The sequence below is a fragment of the Lagenorhynchus albirostris genome, chromosome 5 (assembly GCF_949774975.1).
Source record: "Lagenorhynchus albirostris chromosome 5, mLagAlb1.1, whole genome shotgun sequence".
Lineage (NCBI taxonomy): Eukaryota > Metazoa > Chordata > Mammalia > Artiodactyla > Delphinidae > Lagenorhynchus > Lagenorhynchus albirostris.
In genome coordinates, this window is record NC_083099.1 from 132,127,620 (window position 1) to 132,144,725 (window position 17,106).

At 41.4% G+C, this 17,106-nt stretch overlaps 1 protein-coding gene across 5 annotated transcripts in view; it reads right to left on the reverse strand.

The window, feature by feature from the left end:
• The window catches only part of TIAM1 (TIAM Rac1 associated GEF 1), a 206,297-nt gene that overhangs the window by 92,408 nt on the left and 96,783 nt on the right, over positions 1-17,106 (reverse strand). For all 5 annotated transcript variants that reach the window (XM_060150825.1, XM_060150823.1, XM_060150824.1 and 2 more), the window contains exons 6-7: positions 6,095-6,319; positions 4,019-4,204 (exon numbers count right to left, since the gene is read on the reverse strand). In XM_060150825.1, the coding sequence (XP_060006808.1) occupies positions 4,019-4,204; positions 6,095-6,319 (411 nt within the window). The remainder of the gene's footprint in view (positions 1-4,018; positions 4,205-6,094; positions 6,320-17,106) is intronic.

The following is a 17,106-nucleotide window of genomic DNA, read 5'->3' on the forward strand; positions in this document are numbered from 1 at the left end:
AGGAGGTACTGCGAGTTAGACTTGAAACTTCCCCGCCTGTTCTTTGTCACTGGAGGTATATATCTTGGAACCTACTTGTCATAGATTCCCACACGGTCAACTCCCAGTGTGACGGCTGCCAACTGGCAGCATTCTCAGGAATGAATACTGTTGGGTAACACAGGGGACCCCCCCCAGCAGTCAGCACGTTGGTTACAAGGCACACCCTTCTGGGGTTTTCAGTATTGACAGGGTCAACACCCTGGAAGCCCCATGAGTAGATTGGCAAAGACCCCCCCACACCTATCAAAACCAGGAATCAAAACAGTTTCTCTCCGAGGGTATTAGGGGGAAAGTTTTAGTCCCAAACAAAAAAGAGGAGGGAGCTGAGAGGTCTTGTATTTTCTCAGCTTAGCACATAAGAAAACCCAGATCAGGGTATGTGAAAATGTGGTACTCGAGACAATGGTGGGAAAGTGCTCCCAGAAAGAGTTCTAACCCACTATTACACTCAAGGTGTTGTAGGGAACAAAATCAACAAAGGGCACGTGTTTATGTTAAATATGTAAACATTTTCTCTTCTCTATTGTCTTCACTTTCTAAGCTAAAGGTAAACAAAGGTTATAAAAGGAATAAATGATAATGTGCTGACATACATAGATGTTCACCTAACTATGTCAATATCAGTTAAGCTTATCACCACAAAATGATGCTAAGAACCACTGTATAAATGGTATTAGAGCTAAAAATTCTAGAAAAAAAATACATGCAGTCTCATGTTTATAAATAGATACATATACACACACATGTAGGCAGATACACACACATACCCAAACACACACACACATCTGTGCCTCAGTATCCATGGGGAATTGGTTCCAGGACCCCCAAAGATACCAAAATCCTCCCCTCCGCAAGTCCCTTATATAAAACGGCACAGCATTTACATATGACCTACATAACAATCTCCTGTGTACTTCAAGTCATCTCTAGGTTACTTATAATACCTAATACTACGTAAATCTATGTAAATAGTTGTAAGGACAATGTAAATATTATGTAAATAGTTGGGCAAATTCAAGATTTGCTCTTTGGAACTTTTTGTAATTTATTTTTTTGAATATTTTCAATCCATGGTTGGTTGAATCCCCAGATGTAGAACCCGTGGAAACAAAGGGTTGACCCTGTGTGTGTGTGTGTGTGTGTGTGTGTGTGTGTGTGTGTGTGTGTGTGTGTGTGATAGCACACATCAATATCTGAACTTCTTGTGTCTGCCTGATTGTTTATTTCTTTATTATCATCTCTCCCACAAGAAGATGGGCTCCAATAGGACAAGAACTCTGGAGTCGTTCGCTGCTATAACCCTAATCAGAGGATAGTAACTGACATATGCCAGGCACTCACATTTATTTATTGACTGAATGAATAATTAAACAAACACGGAAAAGCAGAAGCAGATATCCTACATACCACAGTCACAACAATTAAACAGTAACTCTTTCGTGTATAATTTTAGAAAAACACAGTCCAGAAGAGAAAGGCAAGCAACCATAAATACTCTCAGTTACCAGCTGACCAGTTAGTTTAGTCTGTTTAACAAATGGACTGTTTATTTAAGGTTCTTATAGTAACTACTCTAAACTGTTGGGGGCCTTGTAAACTGCAAAAGTTACTGCTGCTCCCAAGACAATAATGACTCAAAATGAGCAAAGGGATTTAGAGGAAGAGGAAAAAAAGCTGGCAAAAGAACTGCTGGACAAGAGCTCAAGAGTTTCTCAATGATCTTGGCCCAGACAATGCCTCTCTTTGTGGCCAGAACCTGATTACTCTATCATTCTGCTCATCTGTGCAAACAAGAACAATGATAACCTTCTTTCAAAGAGTACAGCGGGGACCCTTCAGTTAATTACTAAAAATCACTGAGCATGATGGGAAGCCCTCCTGGTGAACGGTACTTAAAGTGTAGCTCAAATCTCCTCCTCTAGCCCTGTTGCCCTCACACCTCCTCCTCCCATGCTCCCCACTTAATAGAAGAAAAAAAAAAAAAAAGTCTGGACAAAGGCTAAATTGAAGAATGTTTCAACCCCAAGGAGAAAAAAATTCTCTGGGGTCAAATGACAAGGAAAGAAGGAAAAAATAAGTATCCAATAAATCAGACAGTAAAAATTCCCTGCCCAGGATCTTCTATAGGAGATAGAGCAACAAACAGGAAGAGATACCCAACAGGCTTGCTTAACTTGTTCTGTCTGACTGAAACCTCTCACGGAAAAGAGAAGTTTGCAAGGACATATACACACCCAGAACAATGTCACTGCTGCAGCTAGCAAAAAAAAAAAGAAAAAAAGAAAAAAAAGAACAAAGGAACAGAGAGTGGCACATATGGAATTAAATATTCTCCTTCAAAATCACTGACCAAATAAATCTAAAAGAGTTACTAACACTCCCACCCCCATCTTCTGCTGGTCAGATTTTAATAGCCTGCCCATCAAAAGAAAAGTACATGCAAATCACAGATACTGAGACAGGGGAAATTAGAAGGTCTGGAGATAAATTATGGAAGGGTAATTCAGTGGCTTCTACTTCCCCGTCTCTGAGAGGTTAGCTCCAATGGCTTTGAAGAAAATAATAAAGGCATAGAAGTTTTAGGTAGACAGCAAAATTATTTTCTCCGAAGTCTACCAAGCCCAGGAGAAGAAAAGAGCCTTCTGGATAGCTTGGGATTTAGTATTAATACTGATGCCACATCATGGGCATCATAAGCTTCCTAAATAAAAATGCTCCCTCAATTTACGACATTCTCAGTGTGGTAAACGAGAATTTTTATCCCAATATTTTTGCAGAGCAGGCAAACTGAGATTTGGCTAAGTTACAAAGTGGTGTCCAGGTCTCACAGAAACAGACCGAGAGCCACAAACTGAAAACTGCCAGATTTATTCATCACAGCACTTTGATCCATGCCTACTAAAAAACAGGACTTAATAGCTATATGGAGAGGTGGTAGCCAGGGAGACCAAGAGCTGAGCTGTAATTAGTAGAACAAATCGGGATGCCAGTTTTAATAACTCCAGAAATTTGTTTAAGACTTCTTTAAAAATGTAAATCTACCCCAATTATCTGAATGATGACGCTAATCTATTTATAAAGAATACAAACGGCTCTGACTGAATTACAGCTCTGAATTCAATTGCAGGGTACAGTTGACACGCCAAGAGCAGCACAGCTAAGGTTCTTCAAGGCGGTTTCTGGAACCTAGGACTTAACATTTAATTTCACAGCAAATGTGCTAAGGTGCAGTACATTTTAAGTGGGTGTTGATTGGATGGGCTAAAACCATGTTACTCGCATAGCAGTTTTTGAGAAGAAAGGGGCCCAAAGTACATAAAGTTGTTCGCAATTTAGCATGTACATGAAATTACAGATTGCAAACATACAACTACACAACCTGCCGCTCTGGAGGTCAGATGAAAATTCTCTTCCCCAAGCAACTATGTACGTTGGGCTGATAAACACAGAAGGTCATGGCCTTCTTCAAATGCCTCAGGTATTCATGGTCACCAAAACCATGGTAAAAAAGTAAAGTGAAAAGGAAGATTTCCAAAGAGATCTATGTTCAATATATGGTGTATGTGTTTTCACGTGGGCAAGTGAGAGAGAGAAAAAACACATTTATGTATGAGAGAACAAGCTTTCCACTTACCATTTCCATGAGGTAAATATAAAAAGTACGTATTGGGGTTAAAAACATGACACTGCCTAAAAATGACATGAGTTATCCACAAGCACCACATGCAAAGATCTCTTAAGGTAATACCTTTCATATTTTCTTTGCACAGTAATTAAGGGCCCATCAAGAGAGGCTTAAGTAATAAATGTCAGAATAGATTCAAGTGAAGATTTGCATCCGTGACCAAGGGAGGACATATCAGAAATCCACACAGAGCAGTAAACTAGAAAACGACTTCAGAGACTCTTGTCAAGTCGGGCTCAGGATTAACAGTCAAGATGAATATTTTTCAAAAATACATCAGCTTCTACTCACCAGCGCATGAAAAGATGATACAGAAAAGATTCCAAGGCGGCCCATTGCCACTTTCGTTGGACGGCTTGCAAAGGCAAGTAGCCTTTTAGGGTTGGGCAGCTCCCCACCTTGGAGGCTGGCTAAGTAACAGCGGTAGCGAAACAGGTCCATTTGGAACTGTTCAAGATTCTGCTCCCAAACAAAGATCTACAGTGGGGAAAATACGGGAAAAGAGTGGGGAGAAAGAGGGAAAACAAAGGTTAATTTTATCCCACACAAATGTACAAATTTCTGTTATAAAAGTATTCATTGTAGTCCTAAGGGGTAAATACCAGGTACCCTAAATTTCTTAGGTAATAGGTCAAGTATTATTGTTTCCATAGCTTACATGCTTTTCTGCAAACATCTATAGACATAAATTCAGTATGATAAATAGAAGAGATATCCTTAGTTGCTCTCTACCCTCCCATCATAGATTTCACATTTGCGGCCATGATAGGTCCATCAGCTCCAGGCTCTGGACCACAAACCCAAGGGAGAAGACGTAAAAACATGGAGGATTTCCAGCACTGGAGAATTGTATGACTTACCAAGAGGTGGCTTTTCACAGGAAGACAGAGAAGAAGAAAAGCGAGGTGATTTCAAAATCAGAGGCAAATAGGCCAAGAGTTTTTGGGAAGAGGTGGGTGGTAGAGAGTACAGGGTGGGACAGTGGAAAACTAGATGGCGTAGACCCAGAGTCTGGAATACATAGTACCAACCAGAGGATATACCCAAGGTATTTCCACATTTTTCAAAATGGCAAAATAATACCTACCTCCTGAGGCTGACGTGATGGTTGAATAAGATAATGCAAGAATAAGAGTGGGACCAGGGTCTGGCTTATAGTGGAGGCTCAGAGAGGTTAGCTATGATGTGGACATTGATTAATGGTTGATATCTACCTTTTTACTTCAACTTAAAATACAGTGTTAGTGTAAGCACATATCCACAGCGCTATTCACAACAGTCAAATAATGGAAACAGCCCAAACGTCTATCAACAGATGAATGGGTACACAAACTGTGGTGTATACATACAATGGAATAAGATTCAGCCATAAAAGGAATGAAGAATACATACTGAAATGAGGATCAATCTCCAAAACATTATGCTAACTCAAAGGTGTCAGACACAAAACGTCACATATTATGCAAGTGCATTTGTATGCAACATCCGAAATTGGTAAATCCACAGAGACAGAATGCCGGGGCAGAGGGGAACAACCGCTTAAAAGGTACGGGTTTCCTTTTGAGGTAGATGACCATGTTTTGCAACCAGACAGAGGTCGTGGTTACTCAACCTTGTAAATGTACTAAATGCCACTGAATCGTACGCTTTAAAGTGGTTAATTTTGTGTTATGTAAATTTGACCTCTGTTTAAAAGAAATACAGTACCGGGTCATAGAGGGAAAGAATAGACAGAGAGACATATGGAAGATCACATGCTGGTCAATTATTTAAATAGTATTTATCCACATAATTATTTCCCAACATATTAGGCAAAGTTTCAAAGTGTTACTGGGTGGCTATCACTGACTTTTAAACAACTAAATTGAAGGCAAAAATGTCCTCTCTTATCTCACGAAATCTTTCCTTTTCAGCATGAAATATGCTTGTGCACATACACAGCAATTTATACATATATTTTTAAAACACACTCTACCTTTCCCCTAAATTTAGAAGTCTAAATTTATTGAGGAGTCAGGAATAAATCCCCATCACAGTTAAGCACCAAGTTAACCTGATAACGTGGGGAATGAAATTGCAGACTTTCCAGTTACACAGACCCCCAAGAACAGCATGCCACTGGTAGGAGCGGGTGGGCTCTGCTATTAGATTTCTGTCTTTCATTCAATTTAATATTGTTCCCTTTAGTTCATAACAATCAACTGTGAACAATGGGTGAGGAAAACTGACAGTCACAATAAAGGATTTAGCAGTCAGGATGACAGGCTGACAGTGAGATAACCAATACTGTTTCTCAATTCCAAGGCAGCAGAAAAACTTTCGAGACCTAAGGATTTTGCCCACGCCTAAACACGGAAGAACAATTACCTGATCTAATATAGTTTTCTTCTTCTTTGAATCAGTGACTGAAGACAGCTGCATTTCGCCCATTTTCTTCATCTTTTCATCCATATCAATCTTCTGTTCCAGTTTTTTGATTTCCGACTTCAGCAGTTGGAGCGTGTCTTCTTTGTGATGGTGCCTTGCGACAGCGGCTGCACAGGCAGAATGGATGGCAGTGATCCAGTTCTCCAGCTCCGTCTGGCTGGTGGTCTGTGATGGGGGAGATGGGGGCCAAGAAGAAACAGCCACCTCTTAGGTTATCATAGACAAACCAGTGCATTTCCAGACAAGCCATGGCTGGGAGTCAAGGAGGCAGGTCTAGACAGCCCATGAGGAAGGCTAACCTTTCTGAACTCCTCCTTCAGAGAACACCTAAAAGAAGTTAGTCTTAGGTCAGACACCAAGCCCCCCACCCCACCCCCAGCCCCCAACAGCTGATGGGAATGAGGCCACCATGTCTGCTCACCCAATGTACTTACTGAACTCACTTGTTGCAGTGGACCGAACATTTGTGTCCCCCACTCCCCAATTCAAACATTGAAATCATAACCCCCAGTGTGATGGTATTAGGAGGTGGGGACTTTGGGAGGTAATTAGGTCATAAGGGTGGAGCCTTCATACAGGGGATTAGTGCCCTTCTAAGAAAGAGGCCAAAGAGCTAGCTAGCTCCCTTCTACCATGTGAGGACACAACAAGAAGACAGCCATCTATGAATCACAGAATGGGCCTGACCAGAACCCAACCATGCTTCCACCCTGATCTCAGACTTCCAGCCTCCAGAATGTTTCTAAGCCACGCAGGCTACGGTAGTTTGCACTAAAATACTTGTATATGTGATAATCCTATACAGACAGCTTAGTTTCCAGTTAAGTGGGTTGCTATGAAGCAAAGGTCAGTTTCCAGACAGGACTGGTCAGTTCCATGGTGAGAGTGAGGCCGAGGGATATTATTGGCCAAGGAAGATGCAACAAACCTTCCCCCAGTGAACCACAGTGACCCCAATCCACAGGTCCCCTGCCAGAGCCAAGCAGCCATGACAAAACTAGGGCTGGGAAGGTAGTTCAAGGAATGAGAAGCAATACTGCCTTAGGGAAGTGTCTAGGAATAGCAACCACTCAGCAAGATCCCAGCCACAAAGAATGACCAGGTCAAAGGGGATTTAAAGACAATGATGGGTAACACCCACCAATGGGCAGGTAACCTCAAAGTGGGCTTGCTTGTGACTCACAGTGTTCTGAAAGGCAAAAGTTGGGGGAATAGCTCATGTGGAACAATGTGCCATGATTAATTCTTTAGGAACTCAATCAATGAGTATTGCCTCAAACCTAGAGAAGTTTAGTAAATGCTCAGAAGTTAGCTCATCTGAACAAAGGGTCTATTTGGCTACTTCAATATTAAAGTAGCTGACGGCATCATTTTTCACGCACAAAACACTGTTTTGGTTTTTTTTTTCCCTCTGATGCATCTTCTTAGTTTCCTGACTCATTTGAGCCATGGTTTGCAAACAAAATTCTATTAAGAGGACCCCACCCACATGACTGAAATTTAAGTGAAGGCACCACCGCAGGTGTCTATGTTATTTCTGAATCTCATCATATTCCACAAAAGAAACTGCATCAAATGTTACAAATGGTGTCTGCCAGCAGAGACACCACACACTGGACAAACCTAGACAATCTGTCAGTTGTTATGTTTACGACAAAATATTTGCCTGTATCTAAAGAAAACTTCAATAGCTAGAAATTCTCCTAAAGAAACAACAGAAGTACCACCTGATAAAGCAAATGGAATCATTTTGTGAGGACTGAGTGGGAAAAGAAAAAGAGAAAAAGACAATGGAAGTCAAAGGTAAACACTTGTAGGTAGAGAAAGTTAGGAAAAAAGGCAATGTGTGTACATGAGATTCATCTTTTTTTCCACTACACATCTAGGACTTAATCATCTTATAATTGGAAGCTTAGAACTGACTAAGCTTAGAACTGACTACCTTTATCCATTTCACCCCCCATTCCCTCCTTTAATTCTTTGAGAGTTAAAAACGCCACTTCGAATTCTTAATATTTAATCTCCTCTTGGAAAGTAACTACGTTACATTTTGTCTTTGTGTATCACTTTAAAGTTATTCAAGAAAAACCCAGAGTTTAAGATCCCCCAACATATAAAACCACCATGCTTCCTCCTGCCTGGTGCAACTAAAACGTTTGCTGTCTCTCCGTGCCTCCGCGTCAGTGGGTATTTTCCCAGATGGGGCTATTCACCGCCCCCTTCCCCCCACTTTCTAAAATTTATTAGAGAAGGAATCAGTTCAGATGGGAAAACGATCAAGTAAGGATTCTTTTCTGAAAGAAAAACTTCCAAGAAGAAAACACCAAGTGCTGGTGAAAATATGGAGCAACCAGAGTTCTTATGAGCTGCTGGAGAGTAAACTGGTCTAACTGGTTTGGAAAACTATTTGGTACTACCTCCTAAAGTGGAATATAGGCACACCTTGTGACCCCCGAAATGCACTCGTGGGTCTATTCTCAACAGAAATGCATTCCTGTGCTCACGAAAATATATGTCCCAAAATGTTCACAGCAGTACAACTTGCAATGGACAAAACTAGAAACTATCCCAACACCTGTCTACAGGAGAATGAGTGAATAATATGTAGAATCGCACAGTGCCATACTACACAGCAACGAGAATGAAAGACCAGTAACTACCCACTACAACATGGATAAATCTCACACACATAACATCGAGGAAAAGAAGCCAGACACGGAAGAGTATAGACGATAAGACTCTATTTATATAAAATACAAACACAGGCAAAAACTAACGTACACTGTTAGAAGTCAGAAGAGTTGTTTGATGGGAATTGTGGGCAGAGGGGGAGCATCTGGAAGGAAGCACAGGGAGGTCTCCGGGGTGCTGGCCACATTCTGCTTCTGGATCTGGCTGCTGGTTATGTGAGTGTTATGTCACGGGTGTGCCCAGCTCGTGAAATATCATCAAGATGTGTACTTTTCTGTGTGTATGGTATCCTTTAATAGACAGTTTTTAAAAGATCCTTCCAAGATATATTACCCTAATACTTAAGCATAATTTTTCTATAACTATCTTAAAAAATATTACCCTTCAGAGTCTATTTTTCAGGAAAAATTGTCACTGCAAGGTTGTAATGGAAGTTCCCAACAGCATGACCTTTTCCAGCATCACTTCTTTGTCCTCTAAAGTGCCTGGCAGCATCTGATAAACAGCTAGTCCCCTGAGCCAAAATATGCTTTTCCCCTTTGTACGCACAGCTCCATGGAAACAAGGAGCTTTTAGATGTGAAGGGAGCTGGTGTTTTCACCCATGTGAAAAGGATATTGGGGGGTGTTTCAGATGGAATCCATGCAGAGGTAGCATGTCACTAATGAGGAGAGGATGTGTCTCCAGTAAAAACAGCTGGTGCATCAGTGCTCAGTGAGAGGTCAGTATGTATTCCCCCAAGACATCCTCACTCATCTCTGCCTCCCCTCCCCTCATCTCTGCCTCCCCTCCCCTCCCCCACCCCCAGCCCAGGGGAAGAAAAGTAAATACCTACAACCCTGACATAATATCTGAGGAATAGTTAGAAAGAGCTTAAAACTCCTGATACAAACTCTGCTAAATACAAGTTACAAACTTAACATTTTAAATAAATATATTCATCTAGAAGGGGTCCAGGTGACGATTTTACAGATGAAGAAACTAAAGCCGGTAAAATTAGAGATGACACAGTCATTTATTATAAACCCTGATCTCCGTCAATCCTATTCTTTAAAACAAATTTTTTTTAATATGCTACACACACCACTCCAGAGCCCCGCCCCCCAGCTCTCACCAATTGCTCCAAAAACCTAGCTGTGGGGTTTTTAGTGTTGCCCACTCCTTTTGAGCTCTCCCTAGGGACACAGAGGGATGGAGTTTTCCTGGTCCCTGTGAAGTTAGGTGTGGCTATGCCACTTGGCTGGGGCCAATGAATCTGAGTAGAAGCACCATGTGTTACTAGTTAACAAAAGCCTGATTCACCCAATTCTTGTCCCTTTGCTTGCAGTCCTGGAATTGTGGGGCAAGATGGAGCTTCCGTCAGCCTGGGTCCCTAAGTGTCTAGGATGAGAAGAGCTTCATAGCCAATGTCCTACAGACACATGGCCAGAATGAAAAGGTATGTTAAGCCATGGAGATGTAAGGGTTGTTCCTTACTGCAGCATAATCTAACCCATCCTGACTGATACACTAGCAAAGTAAGAATTCCATTTCAAAATAAGTGATGTTTTTTAAATAAGAGTCTATATAATACACTGTTACCCTCCAAGAGGAGCCACAAGCTGATAGGTTCTGCAGAACAACAGCTTTTGGGTCTCTTCACTTAATGTAAAGAGAGCCCCTTCTTCCTTCTGCCTGTGAGATTCTCCTCAAACTCAGCCAGGGGCAACACACCCCATTCTCATGTCAGAGAGTTTGTTTGCCTCCCACTTCAGAGGTGGAAATGAAGGAAACCGATACTAGTTGATGAAGCTAAACATCCTTTGAAAGGTGTAGCTATCCTGGAATTTATTTATTTAAGGGAAAGGAAGATGGTGGTTGCCAGTGGTTAGGGGAAGAGGAAAATGGGGAGTTGGACGGGTACAGAGATTCAGTTCTACAAGATGAAAAGAGCTCTGGAGATGGATGGTGATGGGTGCACAACAATGTGAACACACTTAATGCCGCTGAACTGTGCCCTTGGACACAGTTAAGATGGTACGTCACGTATATTTTAGCACAACTTAAAAATTTTTAAATAAGATAAAATAAAAAGAAGGGGAAAAAACATACCAAGTCTCATAACACAGAGAAAGATGTTTAGAAAAGTATGATCACAACGTTATGAAAAATTTAGCCATCAGCCTTTTAACCATTAAGGACGCTCAAGTCTCCAACTGCTTTTAAAACCTGTCAGAGGCTGAAGGCAGCTCCATTAGAGAGAATTTTTGCTCCTACTGTCCTGCCTAAATAAAACAGCGGTCTCTGCCATTCTCTACCATTAGGACAAATCAATTTCTAAGAAGGACAATTCACTAAATGAGCTTTTCAGCAGAGTCTGTCCTTTGGCAGCGGCACACACGGGCTACGTGTGACTGAGAGGGTGGGCAAAGACGGCGCTGACTGCTGTCAGCAGCAGGTTAAGTAGAGACAACTCTTGAAACAGTTCCTAGCCGTTTGCAGGCTTAACACTTAACTTCTGAGCTGATCACAGCAGACCACTAACTTGATACAGTGTTCTCCAGTGTGGCCACGCCAGGATTTAAACTCTGACATGCTAGAAAAAGCTTTTCAAAGCCGCCAACCTTGCATCACCTTCTCGAACCAGGCAAGTTTAGTTACGGATACCAGGTCCACTCCAGCGCCCTCCATCAGAATCTAGTGGTCAAAAAGGCAGGAAGGAGAGACCACCAAGTGGTCCCGTCTCAACTTCTTCCACATGCGTCACTTTCCACTAAACAAACAGCAGCAGACAGGCAGAGAGAGTGAATTGTGTGCTTCTTCCTTTCTGCCTGCTGGGGATGCCATAAATACTGTACCAAGTTCAGTGAAGGGAATAAGCACAGTTTTTGCTGACAGAGGAATAGAATCAGCAAAAAGTGCATTTTGCATAAGAGCCCCTTTGAGCGCAGAGTTAAGATGAAGCACAGGGCTTCATCATGTATTTAAATAGATCCAGCTTCAATTACCCAGCTGGATAGAGGATACTTCGTGATTCCAGATGATCAATGGTTTACGTGAGTGGCAGGAAAAGGGAAATTCATTTTAAACAAGAGAGGTGGTACCAGATCTAGGAAACGAAAATGTCAGATAATTTGAGTTTATAGAAGCACAAGAATAATTGTAAAGTAGGTTGAACGTTTTTCCACTTAAAAAAAGACAAAAAGGAGAATAAAGTTATGCATTCATTTTAAGAGACTAGGTGGGAATGAAGTTCCTGTGTGAGTTCCTGAAAAGTCTTTTTTTCTCATTGGTTCTCTGCTTAACACATTTTAGAGTTTTATTCATACAAGACTTAATTAAACCATCAGTGTTAATACCTATAAAGAGAATGACAGATAGGACCCCATAATTGTAACCTGGGGCTCCTCTCCTCCACTGGAGAACATCATGTAACTGGGCACCACTCCCACCCTTACCTCCCCACCTCTCACCCACCCCAGGTGAACTCTTTCAAGAATAAGAGAGGCTCCAGACACCTGGAAGCCAGACACAAAAAAAGAAGGAACTGTTTACTGCAAACAAAGGAATACACGGAAACCTGACCCCGTGAGCGGCCATGGCAAAGCTGAGTAGCCCCCAGAAAAGGCCAACAAATATTATCAACTGGACCCCCTCCACAGAAGGCCTCCCAATCTGTTCATGCTGTCATAGCCCCCAGTAGATGACAATGGGCACTGATGAGAACCAAGCACTTCTTTGGTATCGCATGCTTAAATGTGGTCAGACAGCTAAGGATCACCAGACATGTGACGAAAAGCCTCCAGCATAAAAGGCAGACACCAGAGCACATGGATGAGTTAACACGGTGACTGTCATGCATGAGGCCTAGAGAGAGACGAGACTGAAGCAGGAGGATAGAGGGCCAGGGGAGGGCAGGCTCCAGGGGAAAGAAAACAGTACTAATCAACTATTTAATGAATTGGAGATTTAGAAAATATTGTGAAGTAACCAGAAATAAGCAAATTAAACAGGAAAAAAAACCGATAATCATTAACTACGGGCAAAAAACAAAATGTTGTTCAAGAAAGGAAATAAAATGATAGTACACCATTTGGCTCAGCAGCTAATACTATTTATATGGTCATACAGCATGGTGACATCAAAACAGCATAACAGGGACTACAGACTTAACCCCAAATTTTCATGTAACCATACAGAGGATGAGGAAAGGAGAATGTGTATATAACGCAGCTAGATATTCATCTATCATAACGGAAAATCAGTAGTTAATGTCTAAGGTCAGTTAAGAAATAGTATTGAGACAGGCTGGGACCTGGGACCCTTTGCTGCATTACTTGCACCTGGACAAACATCTCCACCAGCAACAGAATACAAAGTAACCATAAGGGACTAAAACTAACTGCATACATGTGCAGCTGGAGCAAATTATGAACAATAAGATACAAAAAGACCAAAACCCAAGTGCCACTTTTGAGGTGTCAGGAGCAAAAGCAGGGTATAGCACCACCAAGGGGGTGGGCAAACACCCCTCCTGCCCGACCCACCAATCCATCCCCACCCTCACCCCACTTAAGGGTCAAGCTTGCCCCCCTTCAGAGAGTGAGCAAGGGAAACTGTTACTTGTTTTTCTCCCTCATGTTGCAGCTCCAGTCCCAGTAAAGCCTTGCCAGAACGTCTCATCTGGCCTCTTACCGATTTCTATTGATTAAGGAGTCCAAGAATCCTGGTCAGTAACAGTATAAGCATATTGATGAGAAAGGAGGGTAAATGCAAGAAAAAGCAAACAAACAAAACAAAACAACAAAAAAAACAACCAGTTAGAAGAGTGGAGTACAGTTGCTTAAGGGAGTGATGATTGGAAGAGAGGGTGAGGAAGTATGGGAAGAGAATTTCACTTTAATTCTTTTCAGGTTAATTGAGTTATTTAAAACTATCTGTTCAAAACAGAAACAGACTCACAGACATAGAAAACAAACTCGTGGTTATCAAAGAGGAAAGGCAGCAGGGGGCAGGGGGATAAATTAGGAGTTTGGGATTAGCAGATACAAACTATTACATATAAATTAGATAAACAACCAGGTTCTACTGTGTAGCACAGGGAACTACATTCGACATCTTGTAATAAACTATAATGGAAAAGAATCTGAAAAAGAATATATATATATATATATATAAAACTGAATCACTTTGCCGTACACCTGAAACAAATACAACATTGTAAATCAACTAAACTTCAATTACATACATAAATAAATAAATGAAGCTATCTGTTCATATTGACTTAAATACAAATTTAAAATATCGTAAAAAGGAAGAGGAATACTGTTAGTAACATTATTTGGATGATACATAAGAGAATACAAATTATATGCTAAAATCTAACTCAGCCACAATTATATCTCTGCACTGTACTTTTAACATACGTGGAGAAACCTCTGAACACGCTAATAGCAGGGCATGCACTGCAAACAATTACCAGCCCTGTGCATCGTTTTGCACTTCAACATCCATACTCTCCCATAATACTCTCCTTAGAGCAGGGCCAATGGCACCTCATCCTTTGAAAAGGCCCCCTCTGGTACTGGGAATGGGCAGGGTCCAGGAGGGACCCCATTCACTTTCTCCCCTTCAGGGAGCTCTCTGATCCTCTGTCCCAAATGGGGCATTAATAGGATGCCCTAAGGAGCTCCTGAACTTGAGTCTATGGCTCATGGGTCATATCTGCTATTTCTTTCACCAGATGGTATGAGATTGAGCCACCAGAATGGTGCTGACAAGATGATCTGGGTTGAGTCCAATTCTTTACAGAGATTAAAAAATTTGGCCTGGAGTTCCACACATGCCATTGGTGACCCTTCTTCACAACTAATTTATGCCAAAACCAAAGGTAAATATTTCTGAAGTGGCTGGCGAGAGGCAGGGAAACGATCTACAGTGATGAGAAAACAGGACTTAGCTAGAGACCAAGTCAACACTTAACAATGAGAATACAGACCAAACATTGAATCTGTCATATCTGTAGATAACTCTAAGTTAGGAGGGATATAAACATCAGGGAAGATCAAATTAAGATCATAGATGATTTCATTAGACGGACGAAAACCGCAAAGATAAAATTTCAAAGAGGTAAATCTAAGTTCTGCATTTGGACTTTTCAAAAAATATATTAAAATAAGATGAAGAAGACTTTGATGCTGAGGGCTGGATAGACCACAATCTGGGTATGAGTCATCCGTTTGTTGTGGTTTCTAGTAAATTAAGGAATTGACACCAGCATCATGGACGAAATGAGAGGAACAGGAACTGAAATGCAGGCAGCACAGGGCGGAACCTGACAGGGTGTCAGGTTCTGGAACACGATTACAAGAGAGAACGTCAAGGAGAGGAACTGAATCACAGGGAGACTGGCTCGGAAACCTCAAGCAGGGAGACCTAAACAGGAGACATGGTGGAGGGAAATGAGAGCTGTTTTCAAGTATTTAGAAGGTTATGAGAAAGAATAAGCAGGAAAGGCTTACTTTAAATTCTGGGGGAGAATACGGAAGCAAAGGGAAATGGCAAAAGTCACCGGAAAGAACGTATTATCTCAACATGGCGAAGAACTTTCTAGAACTTGGAGCCAACTAACAAAACAGATGGTTAAAGAGCTGAGAGCTTCCCAGGGATGGACAGCTGTCCAGCTGTCCAGGCTGACCAGCTGCGGGGGCCTTGCAGAGATGGTGCCTACCTTACGAGGGAGGCTGGATGTTAATCTACTCAAGTCCAAGATACTACATCCTTTCTAAAGTCTTTTCTACCAAGTCCACTTGATGCTCCTTGTGAAAGAGGATTTCCAGATTTTTTCTTAATCTGGCTGCCCTTGTCCAGGGCATATGCCAATGACCTTCATCGAGTCTGACACACAGAACTAGATGTGGCACTTGAAGATAATTCCCCAGAGCATGATAAAACTCAAAGCCTTAGACTTTTCACAGAGAAGCCATACTCAACTTCTGTAAAGATACTTGGGGAACTAGTCTCTTTTTCTTATAATTAAAATGCTAACTATAACATTTATTGAGCATTTGCTATCAGATACCTGACTTGCATTATCACATCGAATCCCCAACTCAACATAAAGATACAAATACTCTTCTTCTTTTAAAAGGGTCTTTTTAAAATATGCATGCTATAAAAATAAGGAGTTTGGGATCAGCAAAAAAAAAAGATATATATATATATATATATATGCATACTGTAGCCTCATACAAGTGACATTCCTAATGATAAGAAATATTCTATGGAAAGGCAATGACCCCTTAGAGACAATATTTTCTACACTTCTTTAGATATGTAATTGCATATGATTTTCTACCCAATCAGGCATCATTCTTACTCTGCCTGCTAACTATGTTCCCAAGGCATTTAATATAGGAATTTAAAACTAATATTAGGATACGTTACCATAAAAGTCACTGAGATTTTTGGAATTGTATGTAACATCCTCCCGTAATGGATGAAGAGAGGGCCGAGAGGAAACGGTACTTTGTAGGTGATGGGTGCTATTTCTGGCTTCCAGTTGGAGGGAAGAACGCTAATTAAAATAGTTTAAATGCAGGAGCTATAGCCTCCCTTTGCAGACAGGGTAGCACTTCCTCTATATAAGCTGCTCTAACATTCATGCCCATTCCCACCCCCATCCGGCACACAAAACCCCTTTTCTACTTCTGCTGGTAACATGAATCTCCTTTCCATGCGCGAATCTGAATAACAGCATCAGATCAGAAGCACACGAGCTCTGGAAACTGTGTGCACTGAACTGAGCCCTGGGGCTGGAATAACCTACAAATTATTTCCATAATCGTGCTTGATCTCCCTCGCTTTAGCCTCACCCCCTACACACACAGGTTCCTTTCAAATTCAGCCCCTCCAGAGTCATGTGGATTACAATAAGTAGAAGGTAGAAAATGCCCTCATGGATCCCAAAGAGCAGTAATTTCCTCTGAAAAGGTTCATTTTGTGCTCTATCCCAAGTAAGTAGCATAAAAATTTCACCGAAACAAGAGGACACAGAGGTTTTCATGAATAAGGTCCTATGTTGCCACAGAAGAATTTTATTCAATGTGACCTAATGGGTATTCAGATTCTATTAGCAATTTTATGGCCAGGAAAGCCCTTTCAAAAGGAATTCACATCATGGGTGTCCAGGTAAAAAAGAGAGTATCCTGCAATCAATGAGATTATCATCTAACCTGTATAATGAGGCAAGAATGGCCAAAATCAAGTTACAGTTCTGAAAT